The sequence below is a fragment of the Orycteropus afer genome, unplaced genomic scaffold (genome assembly GCF_000298275.1).
Source record: "Orycteropus afer afer isolate SDZICR_OR568_19922 unplaced genomic scaffold, OryAfe1.0 scaffold00068, whole genome shotgun sequence".
Lineage (NCBI taxonomy): Eukaryota > Metazoa > Chordata > Mammalia > Tubulidentata > Orycteropodidae > Orycteropus > Orycteropus afer.
This window is the reverse complement of record NW_006921655.1, coordinates 1322180-1336942: the sequence shown is the minus strand read 5'-3', so window position 1 is coordinate 1336942 and position 14763 is coordinate 1322180. Positions and strand designations below refer to the sequence as shown.

The following is a 14763-nucleotide window of genomic DNA, read 5'->3' as shown; positions in this document are numbered from 1 at the left end:
TCCTTCAAGGCTCAGGGGTCCAAGATTATCTTCTGTGTCTGTGTTAATTGGTTTCCCTTTTCTTTGTTGAAGAGGGTCTGTGCAATCCTTCTGCCTATTCCGCCATCTTGCTGCCTCCCCTAGTTGATTATTTAATTGCCAGAGTGGTTAAAACAGTCCTGAACTAGAACTACAAGTATTTTGGTGACTTTTTAAAGACAAATTATTTTGGAAATTTTGTTAGATGTTGTCTCTTCACATTATATTCCTAGTTCTTGATTTAATTAAGCATATTATTTGTTACTGATTTAACATTTCTTACTTTTCCCAGGCTGAAGCAGCTAAATTAGTGCCAATGGGTTTCACTACTGCAACTGAATTCCACCAAAGGCGGTCAGAGATCATACAGATTACTACTGGCTCCAAAGAGCTTGACAAACTACTTCAAGGTGTAGTAATTCCTTATCCTATGTTGTGACTTCCAGTTAGGAAAGGATCCAGATCATAGAATAAAAAAAACTAAAGCATTTGGGTAGGATATATATATTAGATATAATTAAGAGATACAGAAAGTGTCCACATTGAATAAGTAAAACTGCTAATAGATGGGACGTAACTTATTTTTAAAAATGTAAAAAGTTATCTATAAATTAAATTAATTTAATCCCTACTTAATATGCATTTGGGGAGTCAGCTCCCTCTGCCTAAGGAAATCATAATTATAACCCACTCTACCTCAAGGAGCTCTGGTGGCACAGTGCCTAAGGTATTTGACTATTAACCAGAAGGCTGGCTGGTGGTTCTAACACACCAACCACTCCTTAGAAGGAAGACTGGGTAATCTATTTCTGTAGAGATACCACCTCAGAAACCCAAGGAGGAGTCATTATAAGTCAGAACTGACTCAACAGCAGTGAGTTTATAGTTTTTTTGGTTTGGACTGTACCTCAAGGTTGAAAATCTGGTGACTGGTTAAAATACTCCAGGTCTAAATACTATTCATTATAAAACCCAGAAAAACAATCCCAATGCTATGAAATCAATTCCAATTCAAATCAACCCTTTGGGACAGAGTAGAACTGCCCCACTGAGTTTCCAAGGCTATACATCTTTATAGAAGCAAACTAGCTCATCTTTCTCCCACAGAGAGGCTGGGGGGTTAAAACCACCAACTAACTAAGCATCCAAATACTTAACCACTGCACCAACAGAACTCCTGTTCTTTATAGGCTATGCTAATCTTCAAGACTTGAGGAAAGCTGTAAAGTTTTTGAACTTTTTAGAAATATTACTGTTTTAAATCATGTTAAAGTTAGGTTTGACTCTTGCTGCTTCTCCATATATCTAACCATTCAGGCTTTCTTTGTTTAGGGTGCATAATGGCATAGGTTCTAAGGAGCCCTGGTGTGGTGCAGTAGTTAAAGCACTAGGCTGCTAACTGAAAGGTCTGTGGTTCGAACCTACCAGCTCCCCCATGGGAGAAGGATGTGGCAGTCTGCTTCGGTAAAGATATAATCTTGGAAACCTATGGACAGTTTGATTCTGCTTCTATGGCTGCTATGAGTGAGAATTCAACAGCAGTGAAGTAATAGCATAAGTTCAGGAATCAGACTAAAATTTGAGTATTGGCCTCTGTCCCTAGCATTTAATTGGCTATATTATATGGAGTAAATTACTTAATATCTTTATGCCCAAAGGTTATTTTCATGAGTTCTGGTGGCCCAGTGGTTAAAACGCTTGGCTGCTAACCAAAAGTTTAACAGTTCTTACTCACCACCTGCTCCACAGAAGAAAGATGTGGCAGTCTCCTTTTTTATAATTTACAGCCTTGGAAGCCCCATTGTAGCAGTTCTACTCTATCCTAAAGGATCACTATGAGTTGGGATCAACTATGGCAGTAGGTTTAGTTTGGTTTCTTATTTTCAAAATGAAGATTAAATTGATACCTACTATATAGGAGCTCTGGTAGCATAGTGCCTAAGGCACTTGACTGCTAACCAGAAGGCTGGCGGTTCAAACCCACCAGCCACTCCTCAGAAGGAAGGTTGGGCAATCCTACTTCCGTAGTGATACTGCCTCGGAAACCCAAGGAGGGGTCGCTATGAGTCGGGGCCGACTCGACGGCAAATAACAACAACATATAGGATATTGGAATCAAATGAAATGTTACACATAAATGTGTGTACACGTTGCTAGCCTTTCCATTATCCATTGAACACTTACCTACTGTGCTACCTGGACTCCTTACATGAAGCTGCATATGTGGTAAAATTGCATGGGACTACATACATACAAATTAGTGCATATATAACTTCAGAATTCTGAGAAAGTTCCATGGATTAAACTAATGTCAATTTTCTGATATTGATACTATACTAGCAAGATATTAGGGAGCTCTGGTAGTACAATGTCTAAGGCATCTGACTTCTAACCAGAAGGTTGGTGGTTCAAACCCACCAGCCACTCTGCGGGAACTGGGCAATCTACTTCCATAAAGAGTTACTGCTTCATAAACCCAAGGGGGTCTCTATGAGTCAGAATCAACTCAATGACAATGGGTTTGATTTTGGTTTTATGCAAGATATTAACATTGGGGGCGGTTGAGGGAAGAGTACATGGGATCTGCTTATACATTTCTTTGAGATTTCCTATAAATCTGTAATTATTTTGAAATAAAATAATCTTTTCAATTACTGCTTATTGAAAATTGTACTTCCCAATTATGTACACATCTTTTTAATGAGTTCCAAGGAAATTTCTATGATAATCTTACAAACATATACTACAAGGTGTTTCTTACTGCTTTTTTAGGTGGAATTGAGACTGGATCCATCACAGAGATGTTTGGAGAATTCCGAACTGGGAAGACCCAGATCTGTCATACCCTGGCTGTAACATGTCAGGTGAGCTTTTGAGATTCTAGCTAATTAAGTCAGCATAAGAATTAGTTGATTCATATTATTTAAGTTATTCTACAAATACCTGTGGGGATGAACACAAAAGGTACTTTCTCTGTCCTCAGGAATTCTATAGCTAGTTAGAAGATGGACCACTACTGCAAAATTCTTCCATATCTCAGAAATTTTAGACCATTGATTTCAAATATCTTCTTAACATTCACTAACCCTCTCCTGGCTCCTCTTATCTAGCCTAGATTTTTATGATTTATCATTAAAATCATTCTCTTACAAATGTTTACAGTTTACATCTCCTGAAGATATACCCACCTTACATAAACACCATCTGTCTTCTTAGCCTGTGCCCAAATAACTTATTATAGTGTAGAAAAGTCTTGTCATAAATTCACTTTAAATTCAAGATGACAAACTTTAGATCAGCCTTCAATACTACCTGGCAAATACACTGAGCTCCTCCATTTAGGTGTACTTTCCTATTTAATAAGACAACTCTTTGATACTTTGCCCTCTCTCCTCAAAGCTTCCATGTTCTTCCTGGGACCTCATTCTCAGCCAGTGACTTAAGTGCATCAAATCTTTAAATCCACCTAAATTTGCACCATCTCTTTATCTCAGGTTATAATGGAGAAAGTGTCCTGTTTCTTCTCAAAGGCCAGTCTTACTACTTGTAGTCTGGTTATTATCTCCTGCAACCTTTTCAACAACTGTTCTTCCATTTTTCACTCTATTTCTCTTAGAGCCTTCTCAGTATACAGACATGCTTAGTATCTTCTCCAATAGGAGAAAACTTTCCCTGGACCCCTTCAGCTTCCTCTTCTATTACTGTATTCCCATTCGTGGGCAAACTGGGAATTTGAGACACCATGGGTTAAGAAATTGTCCAAGATGATACAACATTTAGTTTATCCAAGAGTCAAAGCAGATGTCAAAGGCTTAAAATCTTTCATATAGGGTAGAGCCTATAACTGGCCCTGTTGTATTTCTACTGCCTGACTCAGAGCTTGGTACACAGTAAGCACTCAATAAATACCTGAATGGATGTCTTGACTTCAAAATATCCTATAGTGCATGACCAAAATGTCACTGTGTGTTATCTCCAAGTTAGGATATGAATAAACAAGTAGACCTAAGCCATTATTGGCTTTCTATAGAAGGAAAGAGTTGAAGGTGGGAGGTAGGAGAACGTTTAGGATGATAGGGGTGGAGGTGTTGAAAAGATGAGTGGTACTAAGCTGTGGGAGCTATAGCTATTACCTGAGCTACATTAGAAAATTAATGGCTAAAGGGAAATAAGGCTGTTTAAAATGCCACCCTGACTGGGCCATTTGATATGATGTTTTTAAACAGAAATGTTTTCCTCATGTTGTTTTGACAGAGATTGATGTGGGATAAATATTTAGCGTATAGTACACAATATCCATCGTTGCCTTAGTAACTCAGCATAACATGCTGACGCTATGAAGTTGTACAAACAGAATCCTAGCCTGGGAATGTTTATTAAGATGTCAGATAATGCCTGCCAACAATAAACTGAAGCAAAATTCTTAAATAAACATATTCTCTCTAAGAATAACTGAACAGTCTACGTGGCTGAACAATTCAGAACTTTGTTATTTTTTTCAAAGAAAAAGAATGCTAATTCATTAATAATGGTAATAGTTACATTTTACCAGCCTCAGAACTAGAACTAGAGGTATAGAAAGGATGTTAGATTATTAAACATCTGCTTTTACTGTTCAGATTTTCTCAGCTTAATGAAATGAAACCTGACAGTGTGTTGGGTCTAATAGTGAAGCTATGCGAAGTTGAGAGCTAGTTAGGTTATTAAAAATTAATGCCTTATGCTTGTTCATAGTACTAATTTAAAAATTCTGAGAAAACAGTTTAACACAGATCCAATTTTAAATGCACATGCCCTTTGACCAGCAAATTTATGTTACAGAGTTTTACATATGCTCAAGGATAATTGTATAAAGACTTAATACTATGGCATGATTAAGTTGGTGAAAATTAAAAACAACTAGCATAGTGCCTAAGGCACTTGACTGCTAACCAGAAGGCTGGCGGTTCAAACCCACCAGCCACCTCAGAAGGAAGGTTGGGCAATCTACTTCTGTAGTGATACCACCTCGGAAACCCAAGGAGGTGTTGCTATGAGTTGGATCCGATTCGACGGCACCTAACAACAACAACAGTACAAAATAGGAGGAAGGTTTAAATTACGATACAAAACAGCTATTTCAAAACAGCTAACTTGGAGGCAGCCCAGCCCAGTACACAACATGACTGCAGTGGCACTGGGAGGTCAAGAATTTTATTTGGATTTCTGAGCATGTTTATTTTTCCCTTTTTGAATACTCCATTCCCCTCTCCCCCAGCCTCTGGTAACCACTGGACTCAGACAATGTTTGTCCTTTTGTGTCTGCCTTATCTCATTTAGCATAATGTTTTCAAGGTTTATCCATGTGGCAGGTATCAGAACTTCATTTTTATTTATAGCAGAATAACACTCCATTGTATGTTTATGCCACATTTTATTTATCCATTTATCTATTAATTGGCACTTGGGTTGCTTCCACCTTGTGGCTATTGTGAATAATGCTGCGATAAACATTGATATACATGTGTGCCAGAGTGTTTAATACAAGCATAGAGTTGTTGTTGTTGTTGTTGTTATGTGCCGTCGAGTCGGCCCCGACTCATAGCAACCCCTCCTTGGGTTTCTGAGGCAGTATCACTACGGAAGTAGGATTGCCCAACCTTCCTTCCGAGGAGTGGCTGGTGGGTTTGAACCGCCAGCCTTCTGGTTAGCAGTCAAGTGCTTTAGCCACTATGCTACCAGAGCTCCTAAGCATAGAGTACTCATATAATTTTGGAGTAGGGGAAAAATACTCAAAGGAAATATGGTGCAATGAGGCCCTTAATGTGAAATGTTTAATGAAATTTCCTCACAATATAAAGTTGAATTACGGCTACAAAGTTGATTTCTAGGATAGAAACTACACTTTAGCATCATTCAGTTAAAATCTGTAGAACTCATAGGTGTGTGGCATGGACTTGGTAGCCTAAAACAGATTTCCCTGAGTGGCTCTAGAGAGTTTTTATAAGGAGCTCTGGTGGCATAGTGGATGAGGCATTTGGCTGCTAACTGGAAGGGCAGCGGTTCAAACCTACCAGCTACTCTGCAGAAGGAAGGTGGGGTAATCTACTTCTGTAAAGGTTTACCACCTCAGAAACCCAATGAGGGTTGCTTTGAGTTGGAACCAATTGGATGGCAGTAAGTTTTTATAGCACTCCATATTCCTTCCCTTTTCTTTTTTCTATTCTTACTGCTACTTATTTTTCCTTTTTCTTTCTTTGTTCTCTTTTAAAATCTGTATGTACTACCAGAGCAAACACCTTTTATCTTTCTTACTCACACTTTGAACCTGCTAGAGATGCCCCTTGTGTATTGCCAAGCCCCTTTAATGACCCTCAGAAGTAAACTCTGCTCAGTAAATTGAAGTATAAGTTTGGTATGGATGTGAATATTGGATCAGTTTCCCTTATTGATTAAAGCTAAAGTAAATGATTTCTCAAATGTTTTTACTCTTGAGGGAATTGCTCAATCAATCTTATGTTGATATACAGTCACAGAATTTTATTACTTGCTTTAGATTGTATTTCCAGGCACTTCAACTCTGAGAAGACTCTAGTCTTATTTGCTAGGGAACACAATGAGCTTCAAAGTTTTTCCCTTTCATTGTTTTTCTCTACATATTCCTGCCATATGGAACCTGGTTGGTTATATCCAAAATATAGTTTCATTTCTGCTGTTTTGTTTTGTTTTGAGTATGTTGTTGTTACTCTCTCTAGCTTCCTATTGACCGAGGTGGTGGTGAAGGAAAAGCCATGTACATTGACACTGAGGGTACCTTTAGGCCAGAACGGCTCCTAGCAGTGGCTGAGAGGTAAGTTACTATATTAGGTGGGAGGAGTATGGCTTCACCTGTCCCTGTTGTGCTTGCCAGGGTTTGTTTGGCTGAAGAGTATCTCATCCTTACTGCTCCACAACTGTTCTTCCCAGAGTTGTATGTGTGCTCAAAAGAATAACCTTCCTTAGTGGAGAAAAGCATTCTTCGAATTAGTCAAGAATTTAGGAGTTGCTGTTATACTGGATAAAAAGCAAGATTCAACTATATGTTGTCTTCCAGAGAAGTAGTAGATTAAAAGACACAAACAGATTGAAAATGAAAGGCCACAAAACCAAACCCACTGCCATCGAGTCGATTCCGATTCATAGTGACCCCGTTGGGTTTTGAAGGCTGTGAAACTTGAGAGAAATAGATTGCCTCATCATTTTCGTGTGGAGCAACTGGTGGGTTTGAACCACCAACCTTCTAGTTAGAAGCCAAATGACTTACCCACTATGCCACCAGAGCTCATTGATTGAAAGTAAAGGGACAGAAAAAGATATCCTATACAAAGAATAATCATAAGAGAGCTGGAGTGACTAAACTAATATCAGACAAAATATACCTTAAGACAAAAAAAATTTGCTAAAGACAATTCATTATAAAGATATAACAATTGTAAACATATATACATCTAACAACAGAGCCCCAAAATACATGAAACAAAAACTGACATAATTGTAAAGAGCAACAGACAATTCAGCAACAGTAGTTGGAGATTTCAGATCTCACTCTTATTAATAGAACAACCAGGCAGAATATCAGCAAGAATATTGGAGACTCGACTGTATTAGTATCAACCAACTTAATTGGCATAGAAGACTCCACCAAACAACAGCATAATATACATTCTTCTCAACTACACATTGAACATTCTCCAGAATAGATCATATGCTGTGCCACAGACTAATTACTAATAAATTTAAAAGGATCACTATCATACAGAGCATGTTCTCTGACCACAATGGAATTATATATTAAAGATCCACACAGAAATCTGAGAAACTTACAGATATTTGGAAAAAGGATTACACAGCATGACCAAGTGGGATTTTTCAGAGGAATGCAAGATTGGTTTAACATTCAAAAATCAATTGATGTAATATACCATATTAATAGAATAAAAGGCACACCTATAGATGCAGAAAAAGTGTTTGATAAGATATAAAACTATTCATGATAAAAATTCAACAAACTAGTAATATAAGGAACCTTACTTAAGCTGATAAAGGACATCTATAAAAAACCCAAAGTTAACATATTTAATGGTTAAAGTCTAAATGCTTTCTCCCTGAGATCAAAAAAAGGCAAGAATGTCCCCTCTCACCACTTATATTTAACATCGTGTTGAAGGTCCTAGCCAGTACAGTATTGTAATAAAATGACATAAAAGGCATGCAGACTAGAAAGGAAAAATTGTGAAACTGTCTTTATTCACAGATGACATGAATCCTCTGTGTGGAAAATCCTAAGGAATCCATTGAAAAAAACTACTAGAATTAGTGTTTCATTCTGTGGTACATAGGGTCACGGTGAGTCAGAGCCAACTCGGCAGCAACTAAACAACAACAACTAGAACTAATAAATAAGGTCAAGATTTAAATTGTAGAATAACCTTTTATAACATCAATATGCAAAAAAGATCAATTATATTTCTATATACTAGCAATGAAAATAAAAACAGTTGCATTCACAATAGCATCAGAAAGACTTAAAATACAAAAGAATAAATTTAATTAAAGAAGTGCAAAACTTGTACACTGAAAACTAAAACATCACTGAGAAAAATTAAATAAGAACCTAAATAGAGAAATATTACTCATTCATGAATTGGAAGGCTGTTTTATTAGAATGGCAGTTCTCTCCAATCAGATCTATAGATTCAACACAATACCTATCAAAATTTCAGCAAAGTTTTTCTGCAGAAATTGACAAGCTAATTTTTAAATTTATATTGAAATGCAAAGAACCTGAAATAGTCAGACATTCTTGAAAAAAAGAAGAAAGTTGGAGTTCTCATACTTCTTGATTTTAAAACTTGGTATAAACCTGCAGTAATCAAAATAGTGTGGTGCTAGTGTAAGAGAAACATAGATCAATGGAACAGAATTGAGAGTTCATTTATGGTCACTTGATTTTTAACAAAGGTGTCAAGGCAACTGAAGAGGGGAAAGAATAACCTTTTATTTAGGTGCTAATGTAGGTCTCACAAGCAAAAAAGATGGATTTAGATTCTTCTGTCACACTATACACAAAAATTAACCCAAAATAGATGATGAACCAAAAAAAAAAAAAAACCCAAACTCATTGCCATCGAGTTGGATCTGATTCATAGCAACCCCTCCTTGGGTTTCCGAGGTGGTATCACTACGAAAGTAGATTGCCCAACCTTCCTTCCAAGGAGTGGCTGTTGGGTTTGAACGACAGCCTTCTGGTTAGCAGTCAGATGCCTTAGGCACTACGCTACCAGAGCTCCCAAAAATAGTCCTACATAAATAAGAGCTAAAATTTTATGAAGAAAACAGGTGTAAATCTTCGTGACTTCAAGATAGGCAAAGATTTCTTAGATACAACGTCAAAACCATAGTCAGTGAAAGAAAAATTGATAATAGAGTTTCATTTCATTTCATCAAAATTAAAAGTTGTGCTTAAAAAGTTAAGAAGAAAGAGAACATAATCCATAAAATGGGTGGAAATTTTGCAAATCATGTATCTGGTAAGGATGGAGCATCCAGAATATATAAAGAACTCTTAGAACTCAGCAATAAAAAGGCAACCCAATAAAAACATGAGTGAAGGATCTGAATAGACTTTTCTCCAAGGAAAACATACAAATGGCCAGTAAGAGTGAAAAAGTGCTCAACATTAGTCATCTGGGAGACGCAGATCAGAACCACAATGAGATACTACTTCACACCCATTGTTATGTTGTTGTTGTTATGTGCCGTCAAGTCGGCCTGACTCATAGCGACCCCTCCTTGGGTTTCCGAGGCAGTATCACTACGGAAGTAGGATTGCCCAACCTTCCTTCCGAGGAGTGGCTGGTGGGTTTGAACCGCCAGCCGTCTGGTTAGCAGGCAAGTGTCTTAGCCACTATGCTACCAGAGCTCCCCCTTCACACCCATTAGAAGAGTTAAAATAAAAAAGAGAAACAATAACAGATGTCCTGATGATAGGAGAAGCTTAGAACCCTCATACATTGCTAATGAGAATGTAAAATAGTGCAGATCCTTTGGAAAACAGTGTGGCAGTTTCTTTAAAAGTTAACCTTTTCATGACCCAATTCCCATTTTGAATTTTTTGTTGATAACATGTATTTTCATTAATGGAAGACATGATGAATCAACAAGCATTTGAATCAAGGAGCATTTTTGAAATTTTATTATGAAATAGGGATTTTGATACATATAATGTGGGACACAGATTCCCTCAGGACTCTGGGGGGTAGATTTATATCAGACGCAGCTACCTCCTTGACTCAGTAGCATTATGTGGGACACCTGTTACTCTGAGGTAAAATTATGCAGGACATACAATCCTCTGGACTCGAGGGGGCACATATGTCCCTCTGGACTCCATACCACCTTCTAGATCCCTTGACAGGTACATACAGCTTCAAAAAAAAAAGACAAACTCACCGCCGTCTAGTTGATTCCCACTTAGTGACCCTCTTTGGATTTCCCAGGCGGTAAATCTGTATGGAAGTAGATTGCCCAGTCTTCCTTCCACGGAGTGGCTGGTGGGTTTGAACCACCAACCTCCTGGTTAGCAGTGAAATGCCTTAGGCACTACACCATCAGAGTTTCTTACATACAACTTAAGGTACCTGAAAATATGGTATCTGCATGAACATGGAATCATCATGTGAGGTAACTTCCACATAACACAGAGAAACCTGAAAATATACTTACAAAGTTTATCCCCAGTAAAAAAGCAAAAAGAAACAAAAGTTTTGCAAGATCATACTTCCAGGACCTTATGTAATACACTATAAAAATAGTAATTTGCAACATACACTCATTTCTTCCATTTCAGGTAGTTACACAGGTCCCCTCTGAATAGCTGCATGCACTGTCAGTGGGAAAACAGCTGCCAAAAAACCCCAAAGGAAGAAAATGTATGTGGGTACTCTGTGTCCCATGGGTTATGAAAGTGTTAAAGCATTTACCATATGACACCAGCAGTTTCACTCCACTCAAGAGAAATGAAAATATCCACAAAAAGGCTTGTTCCATGGATGTTTATAGTGGTTATTGTAATAATCAAAAACGGGAAACAACCAAATGTGTATTATCTGGTGAATAGATAAAATGTGTTTTATTCATATAGAATAGGAATAGTACTCAGCAGCAAAAAGGAACAAAGTACTAATACATGTTATAAACATGGATGAACCTTAAAAACTAGGCAGAAAAGACCACGTATTGTGTGATTCTATTTATATGAAATTACCAAAAGAGGAAAGTTTATAGAGATATGAGGTGAGTGGCTGCCTGGGGTAGGGGGTAGGAATGGGAAGCGATTGCAGAAGGACATGAGAGATCTTTTTGGGGTGATGGAAATGTTCTAAATTTGGACTTTGGTAATGGTTGTCCAACTTTGCAAATTTACTAAAAATGATTGAATTTTAGAACTAAAACAGGTGAGCTTTATTATGTATAAATTGTACCTCAGTAAAGTTAAAGAATTTCTGTTTCTGCATTCCTTAATAGAATTTTTAAATAAGTTCTCAAAATTATTTTACTTATTTTCATTTGTCTAGGGTCAAATGGTGATAATTTGGTCCCTACGACACATTTAACTGAAATCCCGTGATTAACTAGAATTTTAATTGCATGTAGAGACACCACAGACTCAAGATGGAACCTACCTGGGTAGGGCAGTTTGTAGAAGGCTAAGCTGAGGAGAATTTTCTTTCCATTTTTAAAATCACATCAAAATCCCCTTTCTCATTTTACAACTTGAGGAGCCCAAGCCATTGAATGTGTATGTACATTATTTAGATATAAAATTAGGTTGGTGCTAATTATGACTGTTTCCCTCTGCTTATAAAATCCCTGTGAAGAAAGAATTCTCTTGCAACCTGATCTTGGTTTTCTAAAGATGTGTATGTACTCTCCCTCCAAAAGTAGTTTTTGGCAATCATACAGAAATCATATTTTGAATGTACTATTTTAGTAATCCAGAGATTCCTTTTAGACAGTCTTTTAAGATTTTGTTCAGTGATATAAACAAGTATTCAGATGTTTTCATATTTAGATAGATAAGATAGTAGAATGTAGGCTGAGGAAAGGACTTTTGTCTCCATCACCCACTATACTTCCAAGCCCTACAACAATGCATTCTGTATTTGTTAATGACTATTAATTAGAGCTATGTTTATTACTGCTTTGCCAACTAAAAGAAAAATGTTTTTGTTTACTTATTCATTTAAATTCTTTTTTTTTCAGTGACTTGTTTTTGTTTCAGTTCCAATTTTGTCATTCTGCCCTTGGTCTTTCCAGGAGAATAACATTATTTGCTTACATATAAAAACGTATTATTCTAAATAAATAAGTACTTCTTATTCTAGTTCATGAATTTTCAAAGAATAGCTTTATCTTGTTTGTCTGCCTGGCAGATCTCCTCCAAAGTATTTGCTGCTGCTGTCTCTATGTATATTGTTTGCTGAACTTCTTAAAGAAGGGGGTTACATTCTTTGGCCTTGAACTACTGTCAATGGCACTTCTTACCCATCCAGATAATTTCAGTGTTAGAGATGAATTTCTCATCTGCCTAGGTTCTATTCTACCCTAAAAATGTCCTCTTCTCCTAGATATGGACTCTCTGGCAGTGATGTCCTAGATAATGTAGCATATGCTCGAGGGTTCAACACAGACCACCAGACCCAGCTCCTTTATCAAGCATCAGCCATGATGGTAGAATCCAGGTATGTGCTCAGTAGAAGGCACTGAATATGCTTCCAGGACCCTTACCCTAAATCTTATATAAGCTGTTTGCCCAAATTGATAGTAGCTAGAATTAAAAATGGGGAGATTTAAATTTTAAAATTTTATTTTGACAGTCTTGCTTTGTTGTTTAGGTCAATTAAAATATGGAGCCATAATCCACTTGACTCTATTGGGAATCTTACAGTAGTTGCATGGTGCCTCAGATATGAATGCTGTAATTAATACTCATTTTAATGGGACATCGATATACATGCATAACTATGAATATGAGATTTTAAGGGTGGTGAGGAAGACAACCGAATCTGACACAGGCTAGAAATAAGCTTCAGAGAATCCTTATTCCCTGTAGGTATGCACTGCTAATTGTGGACAGTGCCACTGCCCTCTACAGAACAGACTACTCTGGTCGAGGTGAACTCTCAGCCAGGCAGATGCACTTGGCCAGGTTTCTGCGGATGCTTCTGCGACTTGCTGATGAGGTAAGCTGAGGGATAGAGATAGCAAATGCCTATTTTTGCCAGCCACAAATACTAGGAGGCTTGCTGAGAGACCAGGACTTTAGGGCCTAGTATCATTGAGCTATCATCAGATGAGAAAAAAAGAGACATTAGTCATTGACTTGCAGGGAGAAGGGGTGGCAGGAATAAGGTCCTTGGAATGTTTGTGGCTGCAAAAGTGATATTATCCTTTCCTTTCAGTTTGGTGTAGCAGTGGTAATCACTAACCAGGTGGTAGCCCAAGTGGATGGAGCAGCCATGTTTGCTGCAGATCCCAAGAAACCTATTGGAGGAAACATCATTGCCCATGCCTCAACAACCAGGTAAGCTGATGGATGGGACAGATTCATTCTTCTGGGAATGTTATACTAACTGTGAAGTAATATAGATACGAAAATATAATATTTCCATTTAAATTCTACTAATGCTACTGTTAGGCGCTCTGGTGGCATAGTGCCTAAGGCATTTGACTACTAACCAGGAGGCTGATGGTTCAAACCTACCAGCCACGTCTCGGAAGGACAATTTCGTAGTAATGTTGCCTCGGAAACCCAAGGAGGGGTTGCTATGAGTCGGATCAGACTCGATGGTAGCGAGTGTGGTTTTTATTGGAATATTACTGTTTATGTAATTAGGTACTTAGGAGATACTGCTAAATCTAATTTTCATGCCTTGGTACATATAGATGTTTGCCTCTAGATCATTCATAGAGTAGTTTAACCTGTTGCTATAAAGTCAGTTCCAACTCATGGTGACCCTATAGGACAAAGTAGAACTGCTTCATAGGGTTTCCAAGGCTACAAATCTTTTATGGAAGCAGACTGCCACATCTTTCTCTTGCTGAGTGGCTAGTGGGGTTCAAACCACCAACCATACAGTTAGCAGCCACCATAGCTCCCATAAAGTAGTTAAAAGCCCCCACATATGAAGAATAAATATGAATAATTTGTATGCCTCCCCCTGATTCATAAATAAAACATTGTTTCAATACTGGATAATCCACTAAGAGAAAAGGCAGGGCAGAAATGGATTCCTTCAGGTTAGAAGTGCCCTTATGCCAAAGGAATCCAGAAAGGTCCCCCAAGTCCTCTCTGGGATATATGTATTTGTATATTTTTAGATTTACTATAAAGTCAGGAATTAATTTTTAATTATAATGACTTTGATGCTTTGTCCTATGTCTTTGAGTCAGACTGTACCTGAGAAAAGGAAGAGGAGAAACCAGAATCTGCAAAATCTATGACTCTCCCTGTCTTCCTGAAGCTGAAGCTATGTTTGCCATCAATGCGGATGGAGTAGGAGATGCCAAAGACTGAATCACTGGTTTTTTTCCTGTTGTAAACCTTAAGTGCTACAGCCCAGTAGAAAGGACTGCTCCCTGGGGTTCTTCACAGTCCTCTTCCTGTTGTGACTGCCAGGAAAAGGCTTCCGGGAAAACATCTATTGTATTGGCTTTTCTGGTGAT

The 14763-nt window shown here is 37.8% G+C and overlaps 1 protein-coding gene across 1 annotated transcript in view; it reads left to right on the top strand.

The window, feature by feature from the left end:
* Positions 1 to 14614, top strand: part of RAD51 (RAD51 recombinase) — a 38479-nt gene extending 23865 nt beyond the window's left edge. Inside the window, exons 3-9 of the mRNA XM_007940443.2 lie at positions 311 to 428; positions 2791 to 2882; positions 6753 to 6847; positions 12666 to 12779; positions 13151 to 13280; positions 13500 to 13621; positions 14491 to 14614. Coding sequence (XP_007938634.1) covers positions 311 to 428; positions 2791 to 2882; positions 6753 to 6847; positions 12666 to 12779; positions 13151 to 13280; positions 13500 to 13621; positions 14491 to 14614 — 795 coding nt within the window. The remainder of the gene's footprint in view (positions 1 to 310; positions 429 to 2790; positions 2883 to 6752; positions 6848 to 12665; positions 12780 to 13150; positions 13281 to 13499; positions 13622 to 14490) is intronic.
* Positions 14615 to 14763: the final 149 nt, after the last annotated feature.